The 27,863-nt window shown below is 41.8% G+C and overlaps 1 protein-coding gene across 10 annotated transcripts in view; it reads right to left on the bottom strand.

Moving 5' to 3' along the window:
- Window positions 1-27,863, bottom strand: part of LOC139267510 (transcription factor TFIIIB component B'' homolog) — an 84,638-nt gene that overhangs the window by 44,489 nt on the left and 12,286 nt on the right. For all 10 annotated transcript variants that reach the window (XM_070885910.1, XM_070885909.1, XM_070885915.1 and 7 more), the window contains exons 4-13: window positions 23,505-23,614; window positions 23,302-23,352; window positions 21,179-21,301; window positions 16,397-16,530; window positions 12,281-12,375; window positions 11,987-12,041; window positions 11,253-11,399; window positions 7,208-7,537; window positions 6,111-6,297; window positions 2,250-2,535 (exon numbers count right to left, since the gene is read on the bottom strand). In XM_070885910.1, the coding sequence (XP_070742011.1) occupies window positions 2,250-2,535; window positions 6,111-6,297; window positions 7,208-7,537; window positions 11,253-11,399; window positions 11,987-12,041; window positions 12,281-12,375; window positions 16,397-16,530; window positions 21,179-21,301; window positions 23,302-23,352; window positions 23,505-23,614 (1,518 nt within the window). The remainder of the gene's footprint in view (window positions 1-2,249; window positions 2,536-6,110; window positions 6,298-7,207; window positions 7,538-11,252; window positions 11,400-11,986; window positions 12,042-12,280; window positions 12,376-16,396; window positions 16,531-21,178; window positions 21,302-23,301; window positions 23,353-23,504; window positions 23,615-27,863) is intronic.

Raw genomic sequence — 27,863 nt, 5'->3', positions numbered from 1 at the left:
ATCCTGTATGCATTCTATGAATTCCTCCTCCAGGCTACCCCGTGCGATTTGAGTTGACCAATCGATATGTAGGTTAAAATCCCCCATGACTACTGCCGTTCCTTTTTCACATGCCTCCATTATTCCCTTGATTATTGCCCGCCCCACCGTGAAGTTATTATTTGGGGGCCTATAAACTACACCCACCAGTGACTTTTTCCCCTTACTATCTCCAATCTCCACCCACAATTGCAGTGACGCCAATAGTGGCACCTACAGTAATGGCTGCTCAAAATCCGGCACAGATTCAGTCGATGATTCTGGATTTCAGACTATTGATTTTCTTGTCTAAAATCCAGATAACATAAAAACCGGAACGGATTTAGTCCCAAGGATTCCGGATTTCGGACGTTGTGCCTGTACTGACTGGAAAAAAATAGCCACTGAGCCAAAGTCAACAAAAGACAGTAATTTTGCTGATATGAGAAAACAGACCACTAAAAGCTCACAAGCCCTCTCCTGCTGTCAAAATAATTGGGCAAGTTTGTCCATTACTGTAGGTGCCACTATTGGCATCACTGCCAGATGGACAGTGTTATAATCATAGTGCACTATAATCCTTTTAAGGATCACATACAAAATTAACCTAACCTTAAAAGAAAAGTTCAACATTGATATCAGACAGTATAATGAAATCCTACAAGGCTGTCTGATAAACATGGTCCACTAAATCAGTGTTAAGCAATTCACCAACACCAGGAACATGAATAGCCCAGTGGATTCAACACTGCTATTTAATGCACCATGCAGGTATAGCAAGCATATTTAGCTTGCATTTTTACAGGTCATTTACTTCTATCAGCTACTGGTGATGCTGCCTTCATTTTGAGCCCTACACCACCCAGTTTTGAAGATGGCTTTAACACCTTACTGGTACAGAATACTGGCAAGAGGATTTCTCCCAATATTGGCCACATGTAATTAATGAATCAACATACAGTGAAACCTGTAGAAACGAACACACAAAAAAAATAGACCTGCAAAAAAAGGATACTTATCAAGACATCCAAATAACTTGCATGGTAAAACATGCAAGAAGCATGTGAAATCATGAACATTCTCAAATTATGAACTACAGACAGCCTTCAATGCACCAAACCCTTTCACAACTTAAAACACGAGACAGAGCTTGTTGCAAAGCTTCTGCATCTGGAACATTCACCGAATCGGAATCACTGGTGCTTCTCCTTGCAGCTCGTTTCCTTTCTGCCACCAAATTTTCTTGGGCCCGTCACTTTCGTGAGGTCATTGTATGGTCAGCACAATGCAGCAGCCATTTTGTGAAAGAAGCTCCTTTTGTGGAATGGGTGCTCTTTACCCAGCATCCATAGCAGCAGAGAAACAGCTCTATCTCTAGGATTGAATGCTTGCACGGCTCTTTCCCAGGGATAGAGCGGTTTCTCTGCTGCTGTGGATGTTGGGTAAAGAACTCACCATTCAACAAAAGTAATTTATTTCACAAAACCCACTGCTGCCTCACGCTGACCTGCACGCACTGACCTCACCAGCCGCCAGAACCAAGAATAGCGTAGAGAACAGCGAGAGATGCCGTCCTTTCCTGCACCAATGCCACATCCATACACTCTTCTAGCAGCTTCTAGCAACCCTTCTCCCCCTGACCCTGCCATCGTCTTCTTTCTCTGAGCTTCTGATGGTGGGTCCACTCCTTGAGCAGCTTTGGCTTTGAGGAGTGAAGGTGGAGAGCTGTCCCGGGTCTCTTTGCTGCTCTATAGGGTGATGGACAGGCCTGTGAAACCCAGCTATCAGTCAGTCTTCCTGCAGACTTATTGCTCAACTGGAAAACTGCAATTTCACTCCTACACATGATCTTTTCTGTTTTCCATCCAAAATGTTCTCAATCCTAAGACTTGCTTTTGGCAGCTTCAATATACTCGCACAACCTCTCATCACATTTCCCCCTTTTTGTCCAGTGACTGCCTTAATGCTGGTAAGTAGAACTGAGAAATGAAGCTCATTACTGAAGTTATACTCTGCTTCAAGTGAGAGTGGTTTGGAATGAAATGGGAATTTAGATTGCAAAACTGTTAAGTGAACAGAGCTGAATGCTGGCGTATGGGAGGGGGATTCTCAGTTGGTTCTTCAAGATTGTTGGAAAAACATTTTACAGTACATGCAGTTGATGCCAGTCCCCAAGGTGTCCGTAATTTACAGGTTTCGCTGTACACTAATAAAGGACAGTATATACACACCTTTTCTGACACTTCATTATTCATGATCACTGTAGGTTCGTCATGGGAAGCATCATGATCCTGCACAGATGATTCTTTCACTTTTTCACTTTTGTCTTCATTCGCAGCATCATCAGATGCAATAGCTTCTGAAGCAGTTTTCTCATTGCCTTTTCTACATGCTCTTTTCTTTCCAATCACTTTTAAGTTGGGTTTAGGTTTCTGGAGGCGAAGATGCTGTGATTTGTTAGAATTTTTTGTCGTAACTGGTGGGGTTGTTTCTGATGGTGCTACACTTTCATGGTCACTGAAACAAAGATTTAGACACCAGGGTAATTTCTAAGCAGAAAGACATTCAAAAGTTTAGAAATTTAAAATGCATCCTAATTTTCAAGATACATAACACATCACCAGCATTGACCAATTAAGTTATTTAGTGGGAAAAATACAATGGAATTCTAATAAATAATTCTAATTGACATGCTACAAACCTCTACTTCTATGCTAATTTTTCATTTTGATTTTTTTTGTGCTTGCCAAGATGAGGATTTCAGTGCTGGGAAAGTATTATTTCTACTTTGAACATCAAGCATCACAATGAAGCAAACACTCCCAGTGCAAATATAAAGTTCTGTTCAAACAATGTAACTTAACCCCAACCACACAAGAGCACTCCTTATCACACCATTATGATTTTTTTCAATTTTCCACAGCACCCAACTTTCTAGCCCTTCTGAATGAGATTGTCAGTCTTTATCAAACTGCAAGCAGTTTTCTGCAATGAATTCAGAGCAACATGAGAATGTCTAATGTAATTTCGCACAGGATCCTTATAAGAGGGCATCAGAGTGGTGGATTAAGATTTCATCTATCAGTCTGGGCTAGACTCAAATCGAACTGCACCATCCAGGTACAGTTTTCAGGGCTATTTTAACTTTGTATAAATATTAGTTTACTTGGCAGCAAAACTGCTATAGAATTCCAAAGATTCTTCGATAATTCCTTGAAACAAAATTAGTGATCAAACCCTTCTTGAACTAAGCACAGTATGCAAAGGAGTTGTAGCTACCTGAGTAGACAGGATGCGAGCATATTCAACAGACACAAGGATGTTTTCATTCAGCTTCTCAGACTGCACAGCTGTTACAATTCCTAAGATAACACTTATTTTGGAAAAGGATCAATCCATGAATTTTACTTTAACCTTGTGCTTCTGCAGAACATATTTATCCACATTTTGTTTTGTATTTTTCTTTCCTAAAAAGTATCTGAAATTACTGTTTCAGGTTTATTTTAATTCCATTAAGTATCTTATATAACTCTAAGGCTCCCTCAGACATTACTTATCAAGCTTAAGAACCTCAGCTTATCAAGGTGTTCCTCATCGGTCTTCTGTCTGACACTGAACACTAGGCTTATTGCTTACCTTGTACTGCCCAAGCCCCTGGCTTCCTTGTGTGGCACCAACTAGAACTGTGTAGAGTATTCCAAGTGCATCCAAACCAGAGCACTGTTCAGCTTCTAGGGATTTGAACTCAAATGGTTTAGCAATATAACCACTTGGTTTACTTATTGCTATCTCACACTGTTTGGACAACACCTTTGAGTCGCTTTCAACTTGTGTGTGGAAAGTTCTATCCTATCAATGTGCTTATTTTTACTTTCAATGCATTTGATACCTTGCATGAGTCAATTCTGAACTGCATTCCAGTGAAAACCCAGGCAAGTCAAAAGCTTTGTGCAAGAGCTTGCCGACCTCCTCTGCCTCCAGTCTCTTCCTCCTCACCATCACCACCATGACCACTCTGATGCCCTCTGCAAATGTAACTGCTTTACATTTAAGACTGCAACTCCAAGTCATTTATGGTCACCTGGAACAGGAAAGATCCTAGAACTGATCCCTGGGGCACTCCACCCAATACCACCCCAGCCCCACCCCATTTTAGCCTAGTTCCCTTCATTACTACTCTCAATTTCCTTCCTTGTAGGAAGTTAACCACAGACCTTTACTTGTAAAAGAATCTGTTTCACAGTAATTTTATCAAATACATTTTGGTAGCATAGGTACATATCTTCATTCGGTCAATTTTCCTCTGCTTTGTGCCCACTGTATGTTTATTTCCCAGGCACAAAGCAGAAGGAAAAAAAAAAGGGTCTGTATATTTCACCTGCACTTATAGGGCTTCTCAGGGTGAGGGGCAGCACAGCACTTGCACTTGCACTTGGAGCAGGCTCAAGCTTGTAAATGTAATGGTAATTAAGTAGGGTGACATCCCTCCCATCTCATTTTCCTGAAACTCCACTTGCTGGGGGCCCAAACGCAGCAAGTGGGTCTTAATGTTTGCACCCAGCTCTCTCAGGTCAGAGGATCGGTGAAGGGACAGGCTGCAAACACCCAGAGCCATCAAAAAACCATGTACCTTTTTTGTTAAATGGAGGCAGCAGGACAATCATCAGTATTGGAGGCCAGCTTTGGTTAGCAGCCAGAAGGCACCAAAGAATCAAACGATGGTTACAGCACAGAAGGCCATTCGGCCCGTCGAGCACCTGCCAGCTCCCTGCAAGAGTACCTCAGCTAATCCTACTCCCCCGCCCTTTCTCCGTAGCCTTGCAATTTCTTTTTCTTTGATATTTATCCAACTCCCTTTTGAAAGATAAGATGGAGTCTGCCTCCACTACCCTTTCAGGCAGTGCATTCCAGATCCTAATCACTCACTGTGTAAAAAAGTTTTTTCTTGTGTCGCCTTTGGTTCTTTTGCCAATCATCTTAAATCTGTGTCCTCTGGTTCTCGACCCTTCTGCTAATGGGAATAGTTTCTCTCTATCTACTCTGTCCAGACCCCTCATGATTTTGAACACCTCTATCAAATCTCCCTCAATCTTCCCTGCTCTAAGGAGAACAACCCCAGCTTCTCCAGTCTATCCACATAACTGAAGTCCCTCATCCCTGGAATCATTCTCGTAAATCTTTTCTGCACCCTCTAAGGCCTTCACTAAAGTGCGGTGCCCAGAACTTACAGTCCTCCAGTTGAGGCTGAACCGGTGTTTTATACAGGTTCATCATAATTTCCACGCTTTTGTATTCTATTCATGAAGCTTTTTTTTAAAACTGCTTTCTCAACCTGCCCTGCCACCTTCAATGATTTGTGCACATATACCCCAGGTCTCTCTGTTCATGCACCCCCTTTAGAATTGTACCTTTTAGTTTATATTTTCTCTCCTCACTCTTTCTATCAAAATGCACCACTTCATACTTTTCTGCGTTATATTTCATCTGCCACGTGTTCGTCCATTCCACCAGCCTGTCTATGTCCTCTTGAAGTCTATCACTATCCTCCTCACTGTTCACTATATTTCCAAGTTTTGTGTCATCTGCAAATTTTGAAACTGTGCCCTGTACACAGACATCCAAATCATTAATATATATCAAGAAAAGCAATGGTCCTAGTACCGACCCCTGGGGAACACCACTGTGTACCTTCCTCCAGTCCAAAAAACAACTGTTCACCACTACTCTCTATTTTCTGTCACTTAGCCAATTTCGTATCCAGGATACCACTGTCCCTTTTATTCCATGGGCTTCAACTTCACTGGCAAGCCTATTATGTGGCACTTTGTCGAATGCCTTTTGGAAATACATGTACACCACATCAACCACAATGCCCTCATCAAAAAACTCAATCAAGTTGGTTAAACATGATTTGCCTTTAACAAATCCGTGCTGGCTTTCCTTAATTAAACTACACTTGTCCAAGTGACTTTAATTTTGTCCCTGATTATTGTTTCTAAAAGCTTCCCCACGAGGTTAAATTGACCAGCCAAAAGTTGCTACCAGTCATTACACTAAAGGCACTATATAATTGCAAATTATTGTTGTTGTACCTTAAGGATTCATTTTCATCATTGAGTTTCTCCTTTCTCTTGGTTTGTGAAGGTTGCTTATTTTCAGAGGTCCCTTGATTAGATGATATTTCACCATTGACCATATGGCATTCATCTTCACCTTGTGCAATTTGCTCTCTGACATTGTCTTCTTCATCAGAAATCAAAGTTGAAGCTTTCTGAATTCCTGTTCAAATTATTTACCCAAAAGATTATACACCTTTTACATCTGTGTGATAAATACAGCCAACAATTGGAGCTGGAAACAAAGCATTTTGTGCAGTTACTGAGCTTCAATTTATTGTTGTCAGTTTCACTTCAGGCGATCTGTATGGCTCTAAAAATCTGATTGCTGTAATGGCACAATGCAAGAGAGTTCAAACATACTGCTTTATAGAGTGATAACTATTATTTTTTTTTCTTCTCCCTTCTATCTCAAAGTGTTGTTTCCTTAATGAGATTATCGCAGGAGCCAGACACCCTCCAGTGCCTCCTAGCAGCTGGCTACAGAGTACCATGGACAGTGGACAGGATACATCTTAGCTTCTCAACAAAAGTACATAGGACTGGCTTAGAAGGGGGGAAACGGAGGAAGAGAACTTCAGAAATGAATAAAAACTCAACAGCAACAAAAAAAAAATCACAGAATCACCATTACTGCCTGCTTCCAGCTACCACAGCAATTGTTGCTAATCTCAAAACATGGACAAGATCATTCAGAGTGAAGAACTGAATCATTTTCAGCAAGTACAAAGGTAGGTGGCACCAGCTTTCCTGATACCAAGGTGTTCCAGACATATGTTGTCAAGATAATTAAGTTTCAAAATCATTCTGATTTCCCGTTCCCTGATTATTTTGTTCAACGCTCCCCTTTTAGATCCCTTGCAGCACAGGCTGTTTAGCCAAGAGCAGCCTATTCAAAAACAGCAAGGTCTCCAATGATGCTCTGTTTGGGTTAACACCCTCTTAATTTTGTTCCTTCTCAATCACCTTGGCCACAGTTGGTGCATGGCCTGGGAGAACAGAGGTATGGGGGAAAATAGAACTACTAGCCTTAAATAAAATAAATACAGACACAGAACTAAAACGATTCTTACCTTTCTTGCGCTGCCGTGCTTTCTGCTTAGGTTTTTGAGAACCACTATTCTCCTGAGTTGGTTCTTCAGTAGCTTGTTCCACTGCTGGTTCTGCAGCTTCTTCCTCTGCTGGTTCCGCAGCAACTTTTTTCTTCCGTCTTCGCTTGCGTTTGGTTGGGGAGGGCTTTGGTATGGTTTCTTTGTTTTGTGCATCCTCCTGACCTTCCACACTGCAAGATGCCTCAGTTCCATCCACTACAGCATTAGAGTCAACTTCAGCCAATTCAATATCAGCAGCATCAACTGGATCAGGATCATCGGGATCACTTTCTATCTCTGTCAATTTCTTGCCTAAATGCACAAGATGTATAAAAAACAGATATGGTAACAATCATTTATTGTTGCAGAACCTTTCTCTTGTGTACAATTATTGTAAGCAAAATATATAATGGGAATACACAGCACCGGGGGGGGGGGGGGGGGGGGGGGAAGAAAGAGAGTCAGTTCAACAATTGCCATACCTCATAGATTCATCAATTGTTTACTTTACCAAAAAATTATCCAGCCCAGTATCCCAAGGACCACAGATTAATTTTACACGCAATTACTACTGTATAATACAGTATAATCTCATACTGTACTGGAATGAGATTCAATGCAATTTATTTTTCTACGTTGTGTAAAATGCTTATTAACACCTTAGTTCATAGATTCTTAATTTGAGATCATGCTTGACAAATCTTCTGGAATTTTTTGAGGATGTTTCCAATAAAGTGGACAAAGGAGTACCAGTTGATGTGGTATATTTGGACTTTCAGAAGGCTTTCGACAAGGTCCCACACAGGAGATTAATGTGCAAAGTTAAAGCACATGGGATTGGGGGTCCGCAGGGTTCTGTGCTGGGGCCCCAGCTGTTTATATTGTACATTATTGATTTAGATGAGGGGATTAAATGTAGTATCTCCAAATTTTCGGATGACACTAAGTTGGGTGGCAGTGTGAGCTGCGAGGAGTATGCTATGAGGCTACAGATTGACTTGGATATGTTAGGTGAGTGGGCAAATGCGTGGCAGATGAAGTATAATGTGGATAAATGTGAGGTTATCCACTTTGGTGGTAAAAACAGAGAGACATACTATTATCTGATTGGTGACAGATTAGGAAAAGGGAAGGTGCAACGAGACCTGGGTGTCATGGTACATCAGTCATTGAAGGTTGGCATGCAGGTACAGCAGGCGGTTAAGAAAGCAAATGGCATGTTGGCCTTCATAGCGAGGGGATTTGAGTACAGGGGCAGGGAGGTGTTGCTACAGTTGTACAGGGCCTTGGTGAGGCCACACCTGGAGTATTGTGTACAGTTTTGGTCTCCTAACTTGAGGAATGACATACTTGCTGTTGAGGGAGTGCAGCGAAGATTCACCAGACTGATTCCCGGGATGGTGGGACTGACCTATCAAGAAAGACTGAATCAACTGGGCTTGTATTCACTGGAGTTCAGAAGAGTGAGAGGGGACCTCATAGAAACGTTTAAAATTCTGACGGGTTTGGACAGGTTGGATGCAGGAAGAATGTTCCCAATGTTGGGGAAGTCCAGAACCAGGGGTCACAGTCTAAGGATAAGGGGTAAGCCATTTAGGACCGAGATAAGGAGAAACTTCTTCACCCAGAGAGTGGTGAACCTGTGGAATTCTCTACCACAGGAAGTAGTTGAGGCCAATTCACTAAATATATTCAAAAGGGAGTTAGATGAAGTCCTTACTACTCGGGGGATCAAGGGGTATGGCGTGAAAGCAGGAAGTGGGTACTGAAGTTTCATGTTCAGCCATGAACTCGTTGAATGGCGGTGCAGGCTAGAAGGGCTGAATGGCCTGCTCCTGCACCTATTTTCTATGTTTCTATGTTTCTATTCCACAGTAAAGAAGAGGTCGCTAGTGAGCCTGAAAACCAATTCACATTTGCTATTGCAAATCCAGTGTGTGTGAATTGGCTGCTCATCAAGGTAATCAATGAGTACTGGGGAATGGAGCACTCTTCATCCACTAAGTGTCAGCATCAAGCACACCCAGGTCAGTATGGTACAGTCAGATGCAGCATAAAGCTCCTGCTATTCTGTCCCACAAAAATGCTTCAACCCAGTTTATGTAGCGCGGACATCACTGTTAATTTTCAGAATGGCTTTACTTTAAGAACGACTCAAACTAAGCAACCGAAAGGCTTTGCGTGTGTGTTACACTTTTGGCACTAGCACACAGAAATCTTCCATGCAGCACGGTCACCAAAGGTTCAGCTTAAAGATAGCATAAGTTTACATCTGTGGATCTTCCCGCATGAAGTGCAAATGTAAATGTCAAGTCATGTATCATCATACTGCTGCAGAATGGGGGATCGGGTGCACACCTGCACAACGAAACTGTTAACAGGCAGCAGTGAACACTTTATTTAGGGGCTTCCGTCAACAATTCAGCTGGCTAAGAAGCAGCCAAGGCAACAGCTGAGGAATCACAATTAGCCTTGGAGCTCTTGGGCTAGGGTGGAGAAAATTCAATTAAGTTACCGTTCCCATAAAGCAACCCCTGCTGGAACCCCTTTTGCATTAGAGAAAGGGAACAGAGAAGAACTAGAGAGGGTACAAAGGAGATTTACAAGGATGTTGCCAGAACTGAAGAATTTTAGCTATGATGGACAGGCTGGACTTGTTTTCTTTGGAGCAGAGGAGGCTGAGGAGAGACTTAATTGAGGTGTATAAAGGGTTATGGGGAGCGGGCAGGGAAGTGGAGCCGAGTCCATGATCAGATTATTAAATGGCGGAGCAGGCTCGAGGAGCCAGGTGGCCTACTCCTGCTCCTATTTCTTATTGTTCTTATGAGGGGCTTAGATAGAGTGGATAGGAAGCAACTATTTCCCTGAGCAGAGAGATCAATAACCAGGGGGCATAGATTTAAAGTAATTGGTAAAAGGATTAGAGTTGCGTTTAGGAAAACTTTTTTCACCCAAAGGTGCTGGGGGTCTGGAACTCTGCCTGAAAGGGTGGTAGAGGCAGAAACTCTAATCACATTTAAAAAGTACTTGGATATGCACTTGAAGTGCCGTAACCTACAGGGCTACAGACCAAGAGCTGGAAAATGGGATTAAGCTGGATAGCTCTTTTTTGGCCGGCACAGACATGATGTCCTGAATGGCCTCCTTCTGTGCCGTAAATTTCTATGATTCTATGTATATGTGGCTACAACTGCTAAGACAAGTGCAGGTGTGGCTGTGATGCCCACATGGCCAAATATCTTGCTGGCACTCACTACCTTGGTTAACATGAAAAATGGCCAATTGAACCAAGTATTGGATTGAAACCAGTGCCCATGAAACCAAACTGGAGTACGGTATTCATAACTTCAGGAGGTGGGAGGTAGAGATATGGAGGGAAGAGGGAGAAAAATGTCAGAAAAAAGGAAAGCAAGCTAACAGGAAGCATGGTATCCAGAAAATTAATTTTAAGTGTCATTAAAAGGCATGATTCCTTCCTCATATAAGTTTTATTAAAAAATTAATTGACCTTTGTGGTAACATGACAGGTTCTTGACAGCCCCCATTTTATAAGGGTAAGATAATTCAATCACAGATCATCTAAAATGGTTAATTTTCTAAAAGACTTCGTGCAATGACTCAGCGACTGTAATCCCAACTTCAACTAACATTTCTAATCAAGTTTCCTCCAATGATCTCAATCTCAGCCTTGTTTAGCCATTAGCAATAACCAAGATGCACTGTTACCCAGAGAAGGGAAAATGATCAGGGTCTCTACCCGAGCCCCTCTTTCCTGGCCGCTGAGGCACACTGGTACAAGATGTTTAAATGTCTCTTGTTTTTTCGCTCTTAATGTTCAACCTTAGACCAAGGCAAATGGCCCAAAAGATTACAAAGATATGGAAAAGTTATGTTCTTTAAAGTGTATATCTTTATTTTGTGTTTTAAAATCTATGCTACATATCAGTATGAAGAATTTGCCATCTTTGTTCGCTGTAAAATGCCCCTTGCAGATTGACGATACTTAAACATTTTAAAATAGTATTACCTTTCCTGTTCCGTTTGGTAGTTGATGATTTTCTCGGAGCTTGGCTTTTGGTTCTTCCATTCCTTTCCCTCTTCCTCTTTGCCTCTGCTTCTAGAACCCGGGTTAACAGCTCTCCAAAAAATTCCAGATCAAGTGGTTTCTTCTCCTCTATGTGACAAAGGGCAGATTAAAAAGTACCAGAGACGCACAAAAAGACAATAAGCGAAACACACAAACATACATCAGCCACTTGTTTCCTTGACCAAGTTGGTTCCTCTTTCAAACAGTGTAGTTCTAGTTTTTTAATTCAGGTTTTCAAATTTATCAAAAAGGCCCAAATCTGAAGTACAATGGTGTACAAGATGAGAAACTAAAATCTCAACTACCAAGCAAAGTAGAAACTATGGAGAAATGGTATATTACCATTAGAGAAAAACATTGGACACGCAGAGTCACTGGACCACACTGGAAACCATAGACACCACATAATACAAGTTAGGAAAACCAGTCTAGCAATGAATCTTCTCTAAAATTAGTGACATTTGACCGGCTGATTCTTTACTTCCCATTTTCGCACACCTTTCGCACTCCAAATATCATGATGTTCACTTCTGTAGTATCTCACTGCTCTCCAGTTATGTTGTTACTGTTCAGTTCACTAATCTGATCTTTACAGCTTAAGCGAAGTCTGCAATAATATATAAATCACTTTATAGTAGGGAATCTCGTGCCCATTTAAAAACTAGTATACTTACTGAATGCTTTGTCTATCCTCCATGAATTCAATTTTTCTTCACGTTTAAATTTGTTCTGCAAAAAAAAACTCTTAATAAAAAATATTTTTCACTTATGTAAAAGTAATACTTGAAGCTATTTTATCTGTATCGACTGTTTCTTTCATACTATGTTGATAAAGATAAATGCGCTTAAATATTCCAACTTACAACAAAGCAACATGGATTTGCTTTTATATACAGATCAATACCCCAAAATGCATTAACTATTAGATAAATGGGGGGAAAGTTTTTAATTAAGACAATTAAAATTACCTTTATTTCTACTCTTGTCCTGTTGGGGAACAACTGGCCAATCATAGAGAAATCTGTCCCAACCATACTGATTGCTAGAAAGAACATGTCTGTTTCTGGAAAGAAGTAAAACTTACAAATTTACTAAAGGAACCAACACATTACAAATAGAAGCAACACATTAAAAGCCAAGAAAGTTAGATACTTTCTCTTTTTTTATATATAAAGAACAAAAATTATGCAATGCAAAACAAAATAAAAAGGATATGCAGAACTATGAAAGATTTACTAGTATCTGTTTAAATATGTAGGTTACAACACCCAATTGATTTATTATTTTATATTCTGTGCCAAATTCTTAATATAATACTGTCAGCTACATTACAACTATGTTATTTCCCAATCAGAAACAGCGTAAAGACTATGGGACCAGGTTTTGTCATCTTAGCACCCTAATGAGGCAGCGGAGGTTGATAAATTCACCAGGTATCAATTTTGCTGGATCCCACTATATATTCCAGTCAGGCATCTTCAGCTTGTATCCAAAGCAGGCAAGAACTTCATTAGCATAAGTAAAAGGGGGAGAGGAAGCATGCTGCGCCATGTTTTGGTGCACAGGAGTGAAATATGCCTCAGGCAGACCTGCAGGTGGGAGGGCCTTTAAAAGACACACAGATTTCAACGGTAATTGAATTGGGCCTTTTATAAGTCCTTCATGTATTTACAACACATCTGAAGGGTACGAAGAAAGACCTTTTTAATCAACGCTGCATATGGCTAAAATGTACCCATAGTAACATTCAATTTGATATGCAAATTGCATAGCAGGACTTTTCAACACGGTGCATTACCCGGAACCTCTCTGCAGCCTTTGATAGTCAACAACACCATGCTCCTCTAACACCTCTCAAGTTTTCCAGCTCGGTGGGCATGCCTTAGCGTGGTTTCACTCTTGCCCATCCATTTATAACCAGCATAAGAGGAGAATGGCTTCTCCTCTTCCACACCATTACCTCCAGAATCCCCCAAAGATCTATCTGTAGCCCCTCCTCTTCCTCATCTACATGCTGCTCCTTGGCAACATCATCCGCACACTTCGGCTCGGCCTCCACATGTCTGCTAATAACAGCAAACTTTACCTCTCCACCTCCTCAATCCACTCCTCCATTGCTTCATTGTTGTCAGACTGTTTGTCCATCAACCAGTCTTCCACCCCGCCACAAACTCCAGGCCCTTGCCACCAGTTCCAGCCCCTTCTCTGGCCACTGTCTCAACCTCAGCGTCCTATTTGACCCCAAGCTAAGCTTCTGACGCCATATTGTCTCCATCATTAAAACTGAAAACTTCCACCTCCGTAACATCACTTGCATCAGGCTCTATACCCGAGCCCATCTGCCAATGAAACTCTTATCCATGCCTTTATCATCTGCAGACTCAGCTATTCTAATGCTGGTTAATGCCCCATCCTCTGTAAACTTTAGCTCATCCAAAACTCTGCTAACATCCTCATCTTTGCTGAACTACGTTGGCTCTTGGTCAATCTCAAATGTAAAATTTTCATACTCGTATTTAAATTTGTTCATGACCTCACCACTGCCTACCTCTCCAACCTCCTCCAGCCCTACAATCACCCCTGCCCCCTAACTCTTCATTCCTCTCGCTCTGGCCGATTACACCTGGCAACTGTGCCTTCTGCTGCTTAAGCCCCATACTTTGAAATTCCTTCCCTATACCCCTCCACCTCGCTCTCTGCCTTTAAGAACCTCCTTAAACTACCCAATCAGATATTAACCCCTCCTCCAAAATAACATACAGGCAACACGGGTCCTATGAGAACCTTAGTAAGGAAATGTGTATTCGTTTGAAAAACTAATTTTAATTAAATAAATTTCTCTCAAAAATTATGTAAACTAGGAAACAACCATTAGACTTTAATTCACATTGGCCCAGATTATCCGGGGTCTATGACCGTGTACACTGTGCGTATGCGGTCGTAAATGCCCCGCAAGTTACGGGTTTCCGCATGCGATGCACAAACGCAAAAACCCGGAACTTGTGATCTGTCAAGTTTCAGCTTGACAGATCATACGAATCTGCAGGAAATGGGCATTTGCTGGCGCAGAGTGGGGCTATTTGTCCAACTACTGCCCACAAACCCTTATGTCTGGTAAACGCAGGGGTAAGGCCTTCCTCCATCAGCGTAAGGGTTTAAATAAATATTAATATATTTTTTTTAATGATTTAACCATATAAAAACCTTTAAAATTAGTTTAGATTAATTTTGGCCCCTTTAAAAATGTTTAAATTTATTTTCCAAGAAATTACATTTTTGTTTTAAATGTTTAATTAAATTGTATTTTAATTAATTTTGAACATGTGATGATTTATTTTTATTTAAGTACTGTGAAATGTATTTTTCAAAAGGGATTCCAAATTATGCTTATGGGGATTCCATACGGAAATGGAATTCTCATAAGCATAATGGGAATCCCCCTTTGTGATTGGTCAGGCTAACCCATGTGATCCCAGGGACGCTTGCGAACCGCATTCGCCCCTGAGATACGTGGACCTTTATGCAGGCCCACGCCTGCAGGCCCGGGAGCGCAAGCCTTCGAAGTTCCGGAGCAATCAGATAGGTGCGGAGTTTACTTGTGGTACGGAGGCAATCGCCCACAGAAAGCCTCCGACCACAATTTATCAAATGAATTTTCTCACCGAGCTATCTTCATTGCTTTCCTCCCTCAGCCTCTCCACTGAGTGACTTCTCATCTCGGTGATTTCAACCTCCATCTCAATTTCTCAGGCTCTCCCTCCTCGGAGTTAACTGCCCTCATCCCCACACCCTTTAGTCCAAGGGATGCAGACTTGAACGGATATGACGAACGACTGGTTTAGCCATTCAAGGCCAGATCTGGTTGGACCACATAAAGCACTGCTCTCATCTGCCAAAATTGCTCATTATTCCAGGATAATCTTGGAATGCAAAGATAAACCCCAGCTTCGTTTCACTATTGCAAACCATCTTATTAAACCCCATCCCCGTCTCCTCCACTCTCACCTCCAACAAGTGCAAGGAGCTCATAGACTTCTTTGTCACGAAGATTGAGACCATCCGATCAACTGCCTCGGTCACTTCCCTCCCTTCCCTTAGCCCACTCTGAACTTGCATCTTTCTCCAGATTCTCTAAGATCTCCCCTCATGCCCTTTCTGTGCTCATCTTGTCCAGGAGACCCATGTCCTGCTCCCTCAACCCTATTCCCACTAAACTGCTGACCACCCAACTTCGCTTCCTGGCTCCCATATTTGAATCTCTCCAATCAGGTTTCCACCCCTGCCACAGTACCGAAACGACTCTTATCAAAGTCACAAATGGCATCCTCTGTGACTGTGATAAACGTAAACTATTCCTCCTCGTCCTGCCTGCAGTCTTTGACACAGTTGACCACACCATTCTCCTTCAACGCCTCTCCACCTCTCTTTCTTCCTTTAAGAAGCTCTTTAAAATCTATGTCTTTGACTAAGCTTTTGGTCATCTGCCCTAATATCTCCTGTGGCTCAGTGTCAAATTTTGCTTTATAACCCTAATGTAAAGCACCTTGGGATGTTTCACTATGTTAAAGCCACTATATAAATACAAGTTGTTGTTGTTATGGACAGGAATTATCAGATCCTGTTCCACACTATCAACTGCACAAGTGTACTTTCAAAGGCATTGATGGTTCGGGCCGAATATGAACTTCCATTCTGCAGCAAGTAATACACTATGGGGCTGCAACAATCACTTTTTGTACCATAGAACTGGAAAATTTTTAGTTAAAATAGTAAAACTGCGATTCACAAATAGAAATTAATAACAGTTAATAACAGTTTTAGTTGTGAACATTGATATATCCTTGAACAGTATGAAATATTTGACTCTGCACAGTGTAATGAAATTGGAACGTGCCACACCGGAAATTGGATTATTTTCTAGCAAGATAATGTTTCACTCTCTATTAACAGGAAAGGTAAATGATACAGGGGTGCAATTTGAAGAACTAAATTCAGTGGTTTTGTTTCCTTTTAAATTACAGCACATGAGCAAAAAACAGCAAAACCATTTTTTAAAAAGCCATTAAACGTGTTTACATACATACCCTTGTTCGACCATGGCTTTGTGTGGGTGCTCTTCCTAAAACTGGAATAGGTCGTTTGAGAGCCACGTTCAAAAATGGGATCATTTTCTTCAGCAATATTAGGTCCCTTCATCCTCAAAACTTCAACTGTTAAACTGTTTTTGTTTCCAGAAAAATAAAACAAAAATGTGTATTTCATGGCAAATTATTATAAGCTTAAGACAATGCTGTATGATCTCCCTCCATTACAGACCAGAGCCAACTTTGTTCTGTCCTGAACATCAGTCAACAATATCCTCTTTTATTGCTGTGTTCATTTCAAAGACTGAATGTTTAGCTATTGGTTAGAATTCAAAAGTGAGGAAGTGATGCTATAGTCCAGGAGCATTGGTCATACCCCGTCTGCAATACTGCATTCAGTTTTGGGCACTGAATCTCCGAAAACATGTACCGTCCTAGGAGGGGGTCAGCACAGATTCACCAGTATGATACCAGGGTTTAAAGGCTTCCGTTACAAGGAGAGGTTGCATAAATTTGGTTTGTATTCCCTTGTGTTTAAACGGTTGAGCAGTGATCTAATTGAGGTAATTTTAATGATACATGGATTCTATAGGGTAGATACAGAGAACCTATTTCCTCTGGTGGGGGAATCCAGAACAAAAGGGTATAATCTTAAAATTAGAGCTAGGCCATTTAGGAGTGAAATCACACAATGGGTAGTGGAAATCTCGAACTCACGCCCTCCCCAAAAAGGCTATCGATGCTGGGTCAACTGAAATACTCACAATCAAGATCAATAGAATTTTGTTAGGTTATCAAGGGATATGGATCACAAAGACCGGTAAATGGAGTTGAGGTATAGATCATCCATAATCTGATTGAATGGCCAAACAGGCTCGAAGGGCTGAATGGCCTATGTTCCACTGAAGTGGCAGCCCAGATTATGTGCTTGTCTCTGGAGCGGAGCTCCAACCCATGGCCCTCTGACTCAGAGGCAAGAATGCAGTAGTGAGAAATGATATTGGCTCAGAAGATCAAGATGCAGAATCAGTTTGGGTGGAGATAAGAAATAATAAGGAAAATAAGTCACTAGTGGGAGTAGGTCCATAGGCCCCCTCACAGTAGCTACACTGTGGGACAAAGTATAAATCAAGAAATAATGGAGGCTTGTAAGAAAGGTACTGCAATAATCATGGGCAATTTTAATCTTCATATTGATTGAACAAATCAAATTGGCAAAGGTAGCCTTGAAGAAGAGTTCAGAAGAGTGTATTCGGGATGGTTTCTTAGAGCAATACATTGTGGAACCAACCTGGGAGCAGGCTATTTTAGATCTGGTAATGTGTAATAAGACAGGATTAATTCATGATTTCATAATAAGGATCCTCCAGGGAAGAGTGATCATAGCATGTTAGAATTTCAAATTTAGTTTGAGGGTGAGCAAGTTGGGTCTCAAACTAATGTGCTGAACTTTAAAAAAGCAATTACAAAGGTATGAAAGCAGAGTTGGCTAAAGTAGACTGGAAAATAAATTAAAGGGTAAGACGGTAGATAAGAAGATATTTCATAATTCTCAGCAAAGATATATTCCAGTGAGAAAAAAAGACTCTAAAAGGATGAACCATCCCGTTGCTAACTAAGGAAGTAAAGAATGGTATCAAATTGAAAACAAAGGCATACAATGTTGCGAATATTAGTGGTAGGTCAGAGGATTGGGAAATTTTTAGAAACTAGCAAAGGACGACTAAAAAAGAGAGAAGACAGGTTAGGAGAGTAAACTAGAAAGAAATATAAAAACAGATAGTAAGAACTACTATAGGTATATAAAAAGGAAGAGAGCAGCTAAAGTAAATGTTTGTCCCTTAGAGGACGAGACTGCAGAATTAATAATGGGAAACAGGAAAATGGCAGAGACTTTGAACAAATATTTTGTTTCGGTCTTCACAGTAGAAGACGCTAAGAGCATCCCGATAATAGATAATCAAGGGGCTATAGGGAGGGTGGAACTTAATACAATCACTGTCACTAATGAAGTAGTACTAGGCAAATTAATGGGACTAAAGGCGGACAAGTTCCCTGGACCTGATGGCCTGCATCCTAGGGTCTTAAAAAAAGTGGCTGCAGCAATAGTGATGCATTGGTTGTAATCTACGAGAATTCCCTGGATTCTGGAGAGGTCCCAGCGGATTGGAAAACCGCAAATGTAACGGCCCTATTTAAGAATGAGGGAGACAGAAAGCAGGAAACTATAGATCAGTAAGCATACCATTTGTCATTGAGAAAATGCTGGAGTCCATTATTAAGGAAGTAGTAGCAGGACATTTAGAAAATCATAATGCAGTCAAGCAGAGTCAGCGTGGTTTTATGAAAGGGAAATCATGTTTGACAAATTTGCTCGAGTTCTTTGAGGATGTAACGAGCAGGGTGGATAAAGGAGAACCAGTAGATGTAGTGTATTTGGATTTCCAGAAGGAATTCGATAAGATGCCACATAAAAAGGTTACTGCACAAGACAAGAGCTCATGGGGTTGAGGGTAATATGTTGGCATGGATAGAAGGATTGGCTAACTAACAGAAAAGAGAGAATAAATGGGTCATTTTCCGGTTAACAAATTGTAATTAGTGGGGTGCCACAGGGTCAGTGCTGGGGCCTCAACTATTTACAATCTATATTAATGACTTGGATGAAGGGACCGAGTGTAATGGAGCCAAAATTGCTGATGATACAAAGATAGGTGGGAAAACAAGTTGTGAGGAGGACACAACGAATCTGCAAAGGGATATCGCTCAGTCCAACATCCTCATGTTCGAAGCACTGACCACACTCGACCAGCTCCGTTGGGCAGGCCACATCGTCCGCATGTCGGACACGAGACTTCCAAAGCAAGCACTCTACTCTGAACTCTTACACGGCAAGCGAACCCCAGGTGGACAGAGGAAACGTTTCAAGGACACCCTCAAATCCTTCTTGATAAAGTGCACCACCCCACCCGGCACCTGGGAATCCCTGACCCAAGACTGCCCTAAGTGGAGGAAGAGCAACCGGGAGGGCGTTGAGCATCTTGAGTCTCGTCATCGAGAGTATACAGAAATCAAACGCAGACAGCGGAAGGAGCGTGCAGTAAACCAGGCTCCCCACCCACCCTTTCCTTCAACCACTGTCTGTCCCACCTGTGACAGAGACTGTAATTCCAGTATTGGACTGTACAGTCACCTGAGAACTCAGGTGGAAGCAAGTTTTCCTCGATTTTGAGGGACTGCCGATGATGATGATAATAGACAGGCTAAGTGAGTGGACAAAAATTTGGCAGATGGAGTATAACGTGGGAAAACGTGAGGTTATCCACTTTGGTAGGAAAAATAAAAAAGCTAATTATTTAAATGGAGAGATTACAAAATGCGGTGGTACAAAAGGGACCTGGGGGTCCTTGTACATGAATTACAAAAAGTTAGCATGCAGGTACAGAAAGTAATCAGGAAGGAAAATGGAATGTTGGCCTTTATTGCAAGCAGGATGGAGTATAAAAGTAGGGAAGTCCTGCTGCAACTGTACAGGGCTTTGGTGAGACCACACCTGGAGTACTGCATACAGTTTTGGTCTCCTTATTTAAGCAGGGATATACTTACATTGGAGGCAGTTCAGAGAAGGTTCACTAGGTTGATTCCTGAGATGAAGAGGTTGTCCTAAGCAGAAAGGTTGAGCAGGTTGGGCCTATACATATTGGAGTTTAGAAGAATGAGAGGTGATCTTATTGAAACGTATAAGATTATGAAGGGGCTTGACAGGGTAGATGCAGAGAGGTTGTTTCCCCTCGTGGGGGAATCTAGAACTAGGGGACATAGTTTCAGAATAAGCTCTAGCCCATTTAAAACAGAGATGAGGAGAATTTCTTCTCTGAGGGTCGTGATTCTGTGGAATTCTCCATCCCAGACAGCTGTGGAGGCTGGGTGATTGAATATATTTAAGGTGGAGATAGTCAGATTTCTGAACAATAAGGGAGTCAAGGGTTATGGGGGGCGGGCAGGGAAGTGGAGTTGGGGCCAAGATCAGATCAGCAGGCTCGAGGGGCCAAATGACCTATTCTTGCTCCTATTTCTTATGTTCTACCATTGAGTCTCAGCTGACACCTTACAGACACAGTTTATGAGGTAAACATATAATTCTGTTTGTCTCTGTTCGCTATTTATTAGATTGAGAATTATGTTCACACAACAGAAGTTTGAATATTGAATGACATTTTAAAAATGAAACCTTTCAACGTCATGAATCAGAAGAATGATATACAGTATTCCATTTTGTTCTGAATGTTCTATCTTTTAAAACAAAAGGACTACCAAGCTGCTCAGGTCAGCAATTGTTATTAACATTTTACTTCTGAAGTTTTCAAGCATCAAAAGTAACATTTTAGTATCTATTGCTGACATGGGAAACTACAATGTCACATTATAATAACATAATAGAATATAATAACATGGTTTATTAATTCCAAAGATGCTTGGAAGGTTTCAGGCTGTCACAATTGGTGTATCAGAGACTGGATGGGATGCAATGTTTATAATACTGAAGCCAATTTAAAGCCCCTTTAAAAGTTTACAGAGCTGTGGGGTAAATCAGCAACATCTAACTTAAATCAACATACTTGCGCCAGTTTTGGAACAAGGATCTAGCCCCTAGACCAAAGCACTGAATGCCTTTGCAATAAACAATGGTGTTCAGTAATAATTCAAGCATCTAAGGTAATTGGAATTGATGATCAGCCGATGACTGGTCAAGTGCTTAAATCAGAAATATTTTAGGTTTACCTTTCTTCATCAATAATAATAGAACCATCTTCAGCTACTTTGACTCGTGGACCCAGAACTGCATCATCAGATTCTTCATCTTCATCCTCATTAGCTGGGGCATTAATGGTTCTCACTTCCGGCCTACAATACAAATAGGAAAACGCATTGGCCCAGAAATCCCGGTTTCTCCTTCCCGCAGGCGTTCGAATGGATGTTAGAAAAAAGATGCCCACCTACCTGAAGCTGCTGCGCCCATGCGAGATCCTGGTCCTGAGGCCTCTCCTGACTGCGTGTTGCAGTGCGTGCGCATCAGGACGTGCGCAGGCCTGGAGCTGGAGTCACATGGCTCTGGGCAGCCAATTAGGTGTAGTATATTCTCATTCTTAATAATGGAATCTCCGTAAGTTGGAGTTCCCGTTATTATGAATGAGAAAACTCCCCCCCCCCCACAACACTAATAACCAATAATAAGATAGAAAAAATGCACAACATATTTTTAGTAATTTATGTTAAAGTTATTTGTGTATTTTTTTTAAATATATTTTTCCGATTTTTTTTTTTTAAAGTTTTTTAAATTATGGTTTAAAATAAACTTACCATAGTGGGGAGGGCTTTTAAGAACAACATGTGTTTTAAAAATTTTATTTTACAATGTTTTTGTGTGTTTTAAAACTCTTACGCTTGTAAAAGTAGATTATGCACCTGCTTTTATCAGGCGCAAGAGTTTTGAGGACATTTGCCGCAATCTTGCCCTTGCAAATGTCCTCGCTCCTAATATGCGTGAGATCTGTCAAGCCAGAAACTTGACAGATCGGAAAAGCCGGTTTTCAGCGCATGCGCGTTGTGCGCTGAATAACGGCTTTTCTGTACCTTCCCGGGTCCGTAGAAATTCCATACGGACCCGGAGAGGTCAATGTAGAAATATCAGAAAGGATTAAGCAACAAGCAGGCATTAACCTCAGGGTGAAGGAGATAAGGAATGAGGTAACTGCAGGAAAAGCTATAGGATAATAATGCCAAATTCAAAGGAGTCGCCCTGGGTAAGAGATAGTGTGTAAATACTGAATGCCAAATAACAAAGTTCCGACAATTGCTAATGACCGAACAAAAGGTCAGGTGTAGGAATAACAGACTGAAGGCCAATGGACAGGAGGGAGTTACTGTAACAGGACCAGCTGTGGTAACAGCAGGGGGTGGTAAGAAAGGATGAGAAGACTTAATTGATCCAGATAAGGTTCACACATGGTAACGAAGACTCCGACTTGGTAAATATTCTTGGAGGCAAGAGACAGGTTGCGATAACAGCAGAATGTCTCTGTACTTTTTGTAAAAACAAGCAGGCAATTAATAGCAATACACAGGGTTAACTGAGGGAAAAAGGGTATAAAGATAGACAAGCTCGGACAGTCTGGAGCAAGAACCGAGGAACAACACTCGACAGAAGCAGGGACCAGCGGAGAGACCCTTGAAGGAAGAGTGTCAGGACCGGATTGATCACCCGGTGACGTATTGGGTAACTATGAGAGTATTTGGAGCGGAACTGAGTTAGTATTTTGAGCAGAAAGGAACACCTTTTGGAACGCCTTTCTGCAGAGTTAAACAGAGTTAAATAGAGTATAAGTAGTGAGTCTTGTACTTTTTCTGTATTAAACGAACATTAACGGTACTGTCATTGTCCAGTGTGTAATTTGATATTTAACTCAGGAACCGTCGCAGGCAACTACTAGTCACACGACTAGCGAAATTGCCGTTTGTGCAACACCGGGATTTACTGTGTCAGAGTCTAAACTATCGTTCTATAGTTATTATCGTACTAGAAATTCATTCAAGTTTTGCATCGAATATCTGAAAATGATTTTCTTTTACAATAGGAATGTATTTGACTAAATGCACTAAGAATTATAAATTATAAATGTGGTGACGCTGGGTGAGGGGATGCTTCTATTTTCTAACCTAATAGATCCCAGAAAACCAAATGCACACCAATAACAAAAACAGTGTTTTATTATTAATTTCAAAACTCTTTCTTAAAATTTGGTAAATAAAAACCTGGTGAAAATCACCAAGACAGCTGCTACTTTCCAAGAGCATTAATTTAAAAATTAAGTTTATTTTTTGCAAACAGATAAAGGTGTACTCACTCTTTGGTGAGAACTGGAAAAGATGGTCTGATTTCTTCTTCGAATGAAGATCTGTAAGGAGTTGCATTCAAATATCAAAACATCATATTACTTGCATTAAAAAATAAAAATAGCATGAAAAAACTAATTTCATGCCTTTAAACTGCATTCTATCAGGAATATTTTTTACTAAACGTTAGTCAGAATATCACCAGGTCACTTACAGCATTGGATTTGTATCAGGCAAGTAGTAGATGAAGTCTCTCATTGTCATTTTAGTACGTTCTGGTGGGTTACTGCATTCCCAAATTGGAATCGCTTCTCTGTGAGCTTTCTACAATGGCCCAAAAGAAGAAAAATTGTATAACAAGGCATCATCACCAGAAAATAATTAAGAAGGACAACATTGGTGTGCAATACATCAATAAGGATGTCCAGAGAAGAGAATAAACAAAAGATACCAAAAATCCCCTACTATGGTACCACATTTAAATATAAAGTGCACCTGGTCACCGAATACATGACCTGTTGGGTCTAAAAATTAAATATTGGATCACACCAGGACCCCTGCAGTGCTTTAGTTATACAGTAGACATTGGCCCATATTTTGCGTGGATAAGAATGATAAGGCTAACAGTTATAACAAAGTAAATCAGACAGCAACTTCTGGCATCCACACATGCGCAATTAAACGTGGAAATCCTGAACTTGCTGTCAGAGATACCCCGCTCCTCCACAGGCTGCACTGTGACAGTCCTCGCTGATAGACTCAGCACTGAAATCACTGCATGATATGAAGTTTGGGTACTTGCTCACTAGTTCCCCACTAAAGACACCAGAAAAAGTTAGGGCTGGTGCATTCAGGAATGTGATTGTTTAATAGCGTGATAATTGATAATTAGTGCCAAACAACCTCTCTGGCTCTGAAAATGTAATTTTACAAATGTGAATTCTCATTCCTTCAGAAGTTAAAATAGTGTTGGAGATTTTTTTTAAATTAAATTGCCAACACTAATGTTGATTAAATTATCGATGAGCAATACTCTGGGTGGAAGTACAGGTTGTACCTCTGCAGTCCGGGACTCTTTAGTGGAGAAACATCCCTGGTCTGGCATCACTCCCGGCGTGGGTGGTGTCCATTGAAAAATAAAATTGTGGCTCCACGTGTTAAACGTACTTGTGATGCATTTTGGATGACAAATCTTGACAGCCTTGCCCTGGCCAGCTGGAGGTTTTACATACTGGCTGGTGCTATGGTTTGACATGCGTTCCTCGCTGCTGAGGCTGCCTCTCCTTGCCTGATTGGCGGCAGACACACATGTTCTGAAGGGTGCAGCTGCAGCGCCGGGCTGAGCTGACATTTTCCCCTCCCCCCACTCTCGGGGAGTTATTGTGTGTGTATGTGTCTCGGTGTGAGGAGGCTGCCGCTTCCACCAGTCAGGCTCTGCTTGCGGCTTACACACGGACTGGCGCCGGGAGCAGGATCGTGGGTAAGGGTCGGCGTCTCTCCTTGACTTTATCCTCCACTTTACTTCTGATCTCTAGATTTTTGTGTGTGGTTTTTTGAGGTATTGGTGTTCATTGAGGTAAGCGGGCCGGGCAAGGGAAGGGAAGGGAAGTGAAGGGGGGTTTCCGACTGACTGAGGCGCAGAAGCTGGACCTGAGGATTTTTTTAGAAATGGAATGATTCTGGATGACTAAATGCTGCGCTGTAGGCTTCTGCGCAGCGCATGTGCAGAATGCGTTTGGGTCATTGTATCACCCCGCATCTTTGTCAGCAGCGTTGTCACCAGTTGACCTCCCGTGGTTTGGAAAATTCTCTGTATTCTAGTCTGTGAATATTGGCAGCTTGAGTTGACACAGTACTGCCCTTTAATGCTAGTGCTTTGTTTCAGCTTTGCAACACCTAAACATCCACTCCAAAGTGATTCTTCTGTGGAAGTAGTAAGTGCGTTAACAATCTGACAGCCTACTGAGATTCTGGTGATCCTAGATCTCCATTCCATAGGATCTGCACCGAGACATGGTGAGAAGGCTTATGTGCTCCTATGACCCTGAGAGCTATGTTGGCAGGAGTATAACTCCTTATAGGGCCACCCAAGTCAGACCAGTCAAAAGGCAGGAGCCAGACTAAAGACAGTCCACCGGTCCTGTAGGTTGCGAGTCAGGCTAAGACTTGTCCACGTAAAAATGCATTTAATTACAGAAACAACCTAGAGATGAATCTGTAACAGACGTGCAAGTATAAACATCAACTGTGAAGAACTGCTGGGTGCAAAGCAAGATACTCCAATGGAGTCCAATATCTTGCTCTGCAGAGACAGCAGTAAAAGAAATGGGTATCTCATAAGCCACTTGACACAGAAGACTATGGCCCCAAGTTTCCACAACCGGCAAAACGGGCGCCCCTCCGAGCTGGGCGCCCGTTTTTCGCACCGAAAACGGCGCCTGAAAAAAAACGCGCTATTCTCGAGTGCTTTGCAGCTCGATGTCTGCTTGGCGCGGCGCCCAGGGGAGGGCGGAGCCTACCACTCGCGCCGATTTTGTAAGTAGGAGGGGGCGGGTACCATTTAAATTAGTTTTTTTTGTGCCGGAAACCCTGCGCGTGCGCGTTGGAGCGTTCGCGCACGCGCAGTGTGAAGGAAACATTGGCACTCGGCCATTTTAAAAAGTGCTGCAGAAAAAGTGAAAATTTGTTTATTGAACCCTTGCAAAGGCTTGTATTTTAATTTTCTTGATATTTCTGTGTGTGAGGGTGAGGGAGTGCATTCTGTAATTAAAGATAGACTCTGATAAACGGGACACATGCACTTGTTTGAGACGATTCAAATTCTTTGTAGCTGTTCAATTTTTAAAATTTTTTAATAAAACCACATTGCCCTTCCATGATCAGCATGAAGCTTCTTGCAGCTTTCTCCCCCTGCCGTCGGTCGGGCCCGTCGGGAACGGCTGCCTAAACTTGTGAGGCTTCCTGCAGCCTTCTCACTGCCTCCCCCCCCCTGCCGTCGGGAACGGCTGCCTCAACTTCTGAGGCTTCCTGCAGCCTTCTCACTGCCTCCCCCCCACTGCCGTCGGGAACGGCTGCCTCAACTTCTGAGGCTTCCTGCAGCCTTCTCACTGCCTCCCCCCCACTGCCGTCGGGAACGGCTGCCTCAACTTCTGAGGCTTCCTGCAGCCTTCTCACTGCCTCCCCCACCCCCCCTGCCGTCGGGAAACCGCTGCCTGAAAGGCCTGCCTGAAACACTTTCACACAGGTAGGAACATGGTTTATTTAATCTTTTCTTTGTTTATAAATTTTTATTCAGGTTGGATTTATTTGTATAATATTTGTATAAGTATAACTAAGGATTTATTGTAGAATGTAATGACTTCCCTTCCCCCCCCCCCCCCCAACCTTGTTCCGGACGCCTAATTTGTAACCTGTGCCTGATTTTTTAATGTGTAGACAAGGTTTTTTCAAGCCTACAAAAATCTTCACTTGCTCCATTCTAAGTTAGTTTGGAGTACGTTTTCACTGTGGAAACTTTCAAATTAGGCGTCATGAAAAAAAAATTCTGTTCAAAAGTGAAACTGTTCTACCTGACTAGAACTGCAGAAAACTTAAATGTGGAGAATTCCGATTTCGAAGATACTCCGTTCTCCACCAGTTGCTCCTAAAAATCAGGAGCAAATCATGTGGAAACTTGGGGCCTATCTAACTAACTAACTGTGCTTTGGCAAAGCTCTGCATGTTTCAGCCACAACCTTGACTTTGATGGCTGACTGGTGTTGCCAGCTATAAGCTACCTCCTCCTGAGCCTGCTGCAGGAGGAGGTGGGCATATATTCCTTTATGGTGTCCCTTCACCGCCCAAGTCCTTGCAAGGGCCTCTAACTCCTGACCCATCAAAAGTGAATTTCTCAGACAGCAATGCCCATGTCTGCAACAATTAAGTAAGCTTTGCCTCCTCAGTGCTGGTTCCTAATTGCAGATCACATCTGCTCCAGAAGATTTAGTGCTGCTACTTTCTCAATGGCTGATCCATTGCGTAAAAATTATTCCTTACAGTTTTAGCCCACAGACAGAAAACAGGAAATTCAGCATGGGCGATTGCTTCCAAAAACGTATTAACCCAGTTTGACATAATTTACACACAAAACAGCAATGTGATCTAAGTAGATCTTTTCTAGCCAGAACACCCATGGCATGGCAAAATGCGTCTGTTTTGTTTTTAAAGAAACAAGCAACGTACAAAGTATCTCCTCTTAGAGAGGGCATATTATTCAACAACATTTTCCCTATTTTGTTCTTTTAAAACTGGGATAGATGTAGGGGAAGTACTTCAGATTTTTAAAGTACTTTCTCTACAATTCTGCTGTAAGTTTTGACTTGGTTATTGGAGGATTTGTTTCCTGAAATTCCTTCTGGGAACATTTACTGATCTGCAAAAATCGATACCAAGATTTACCTACGTACTTAGTATTTATGCAGTCTATGTAAGTGATAGCATGATCAGCTGTTACACACTGATTGATATATGTGGCAAACTATCTCCGGAATGCTTTATGGTAGGAGTACAGTGGCACAATGGTTATGTTACTGGA

Source organism: Pristiophorus japonicus, chromosome 1 (assembly GCF_044704955.1).
Source record: "Pristiophorus japonicus isolate sPriJap1 chromosome 1, sPriJap1.hap1, whole genome shotgun sequence".
Classification (NCBI taxonomy): Eukaryota; Metazoa; Chordata; class Chondrichthyes; family Pristiophoridae; genus Pristiophorus; species Pristiophorus japonicus.
The sequence above is the reverse complement of the archived record's forward strand: the minus strand, read 5'-3'. Positions and strand labels throughout refer to the sequence as shown.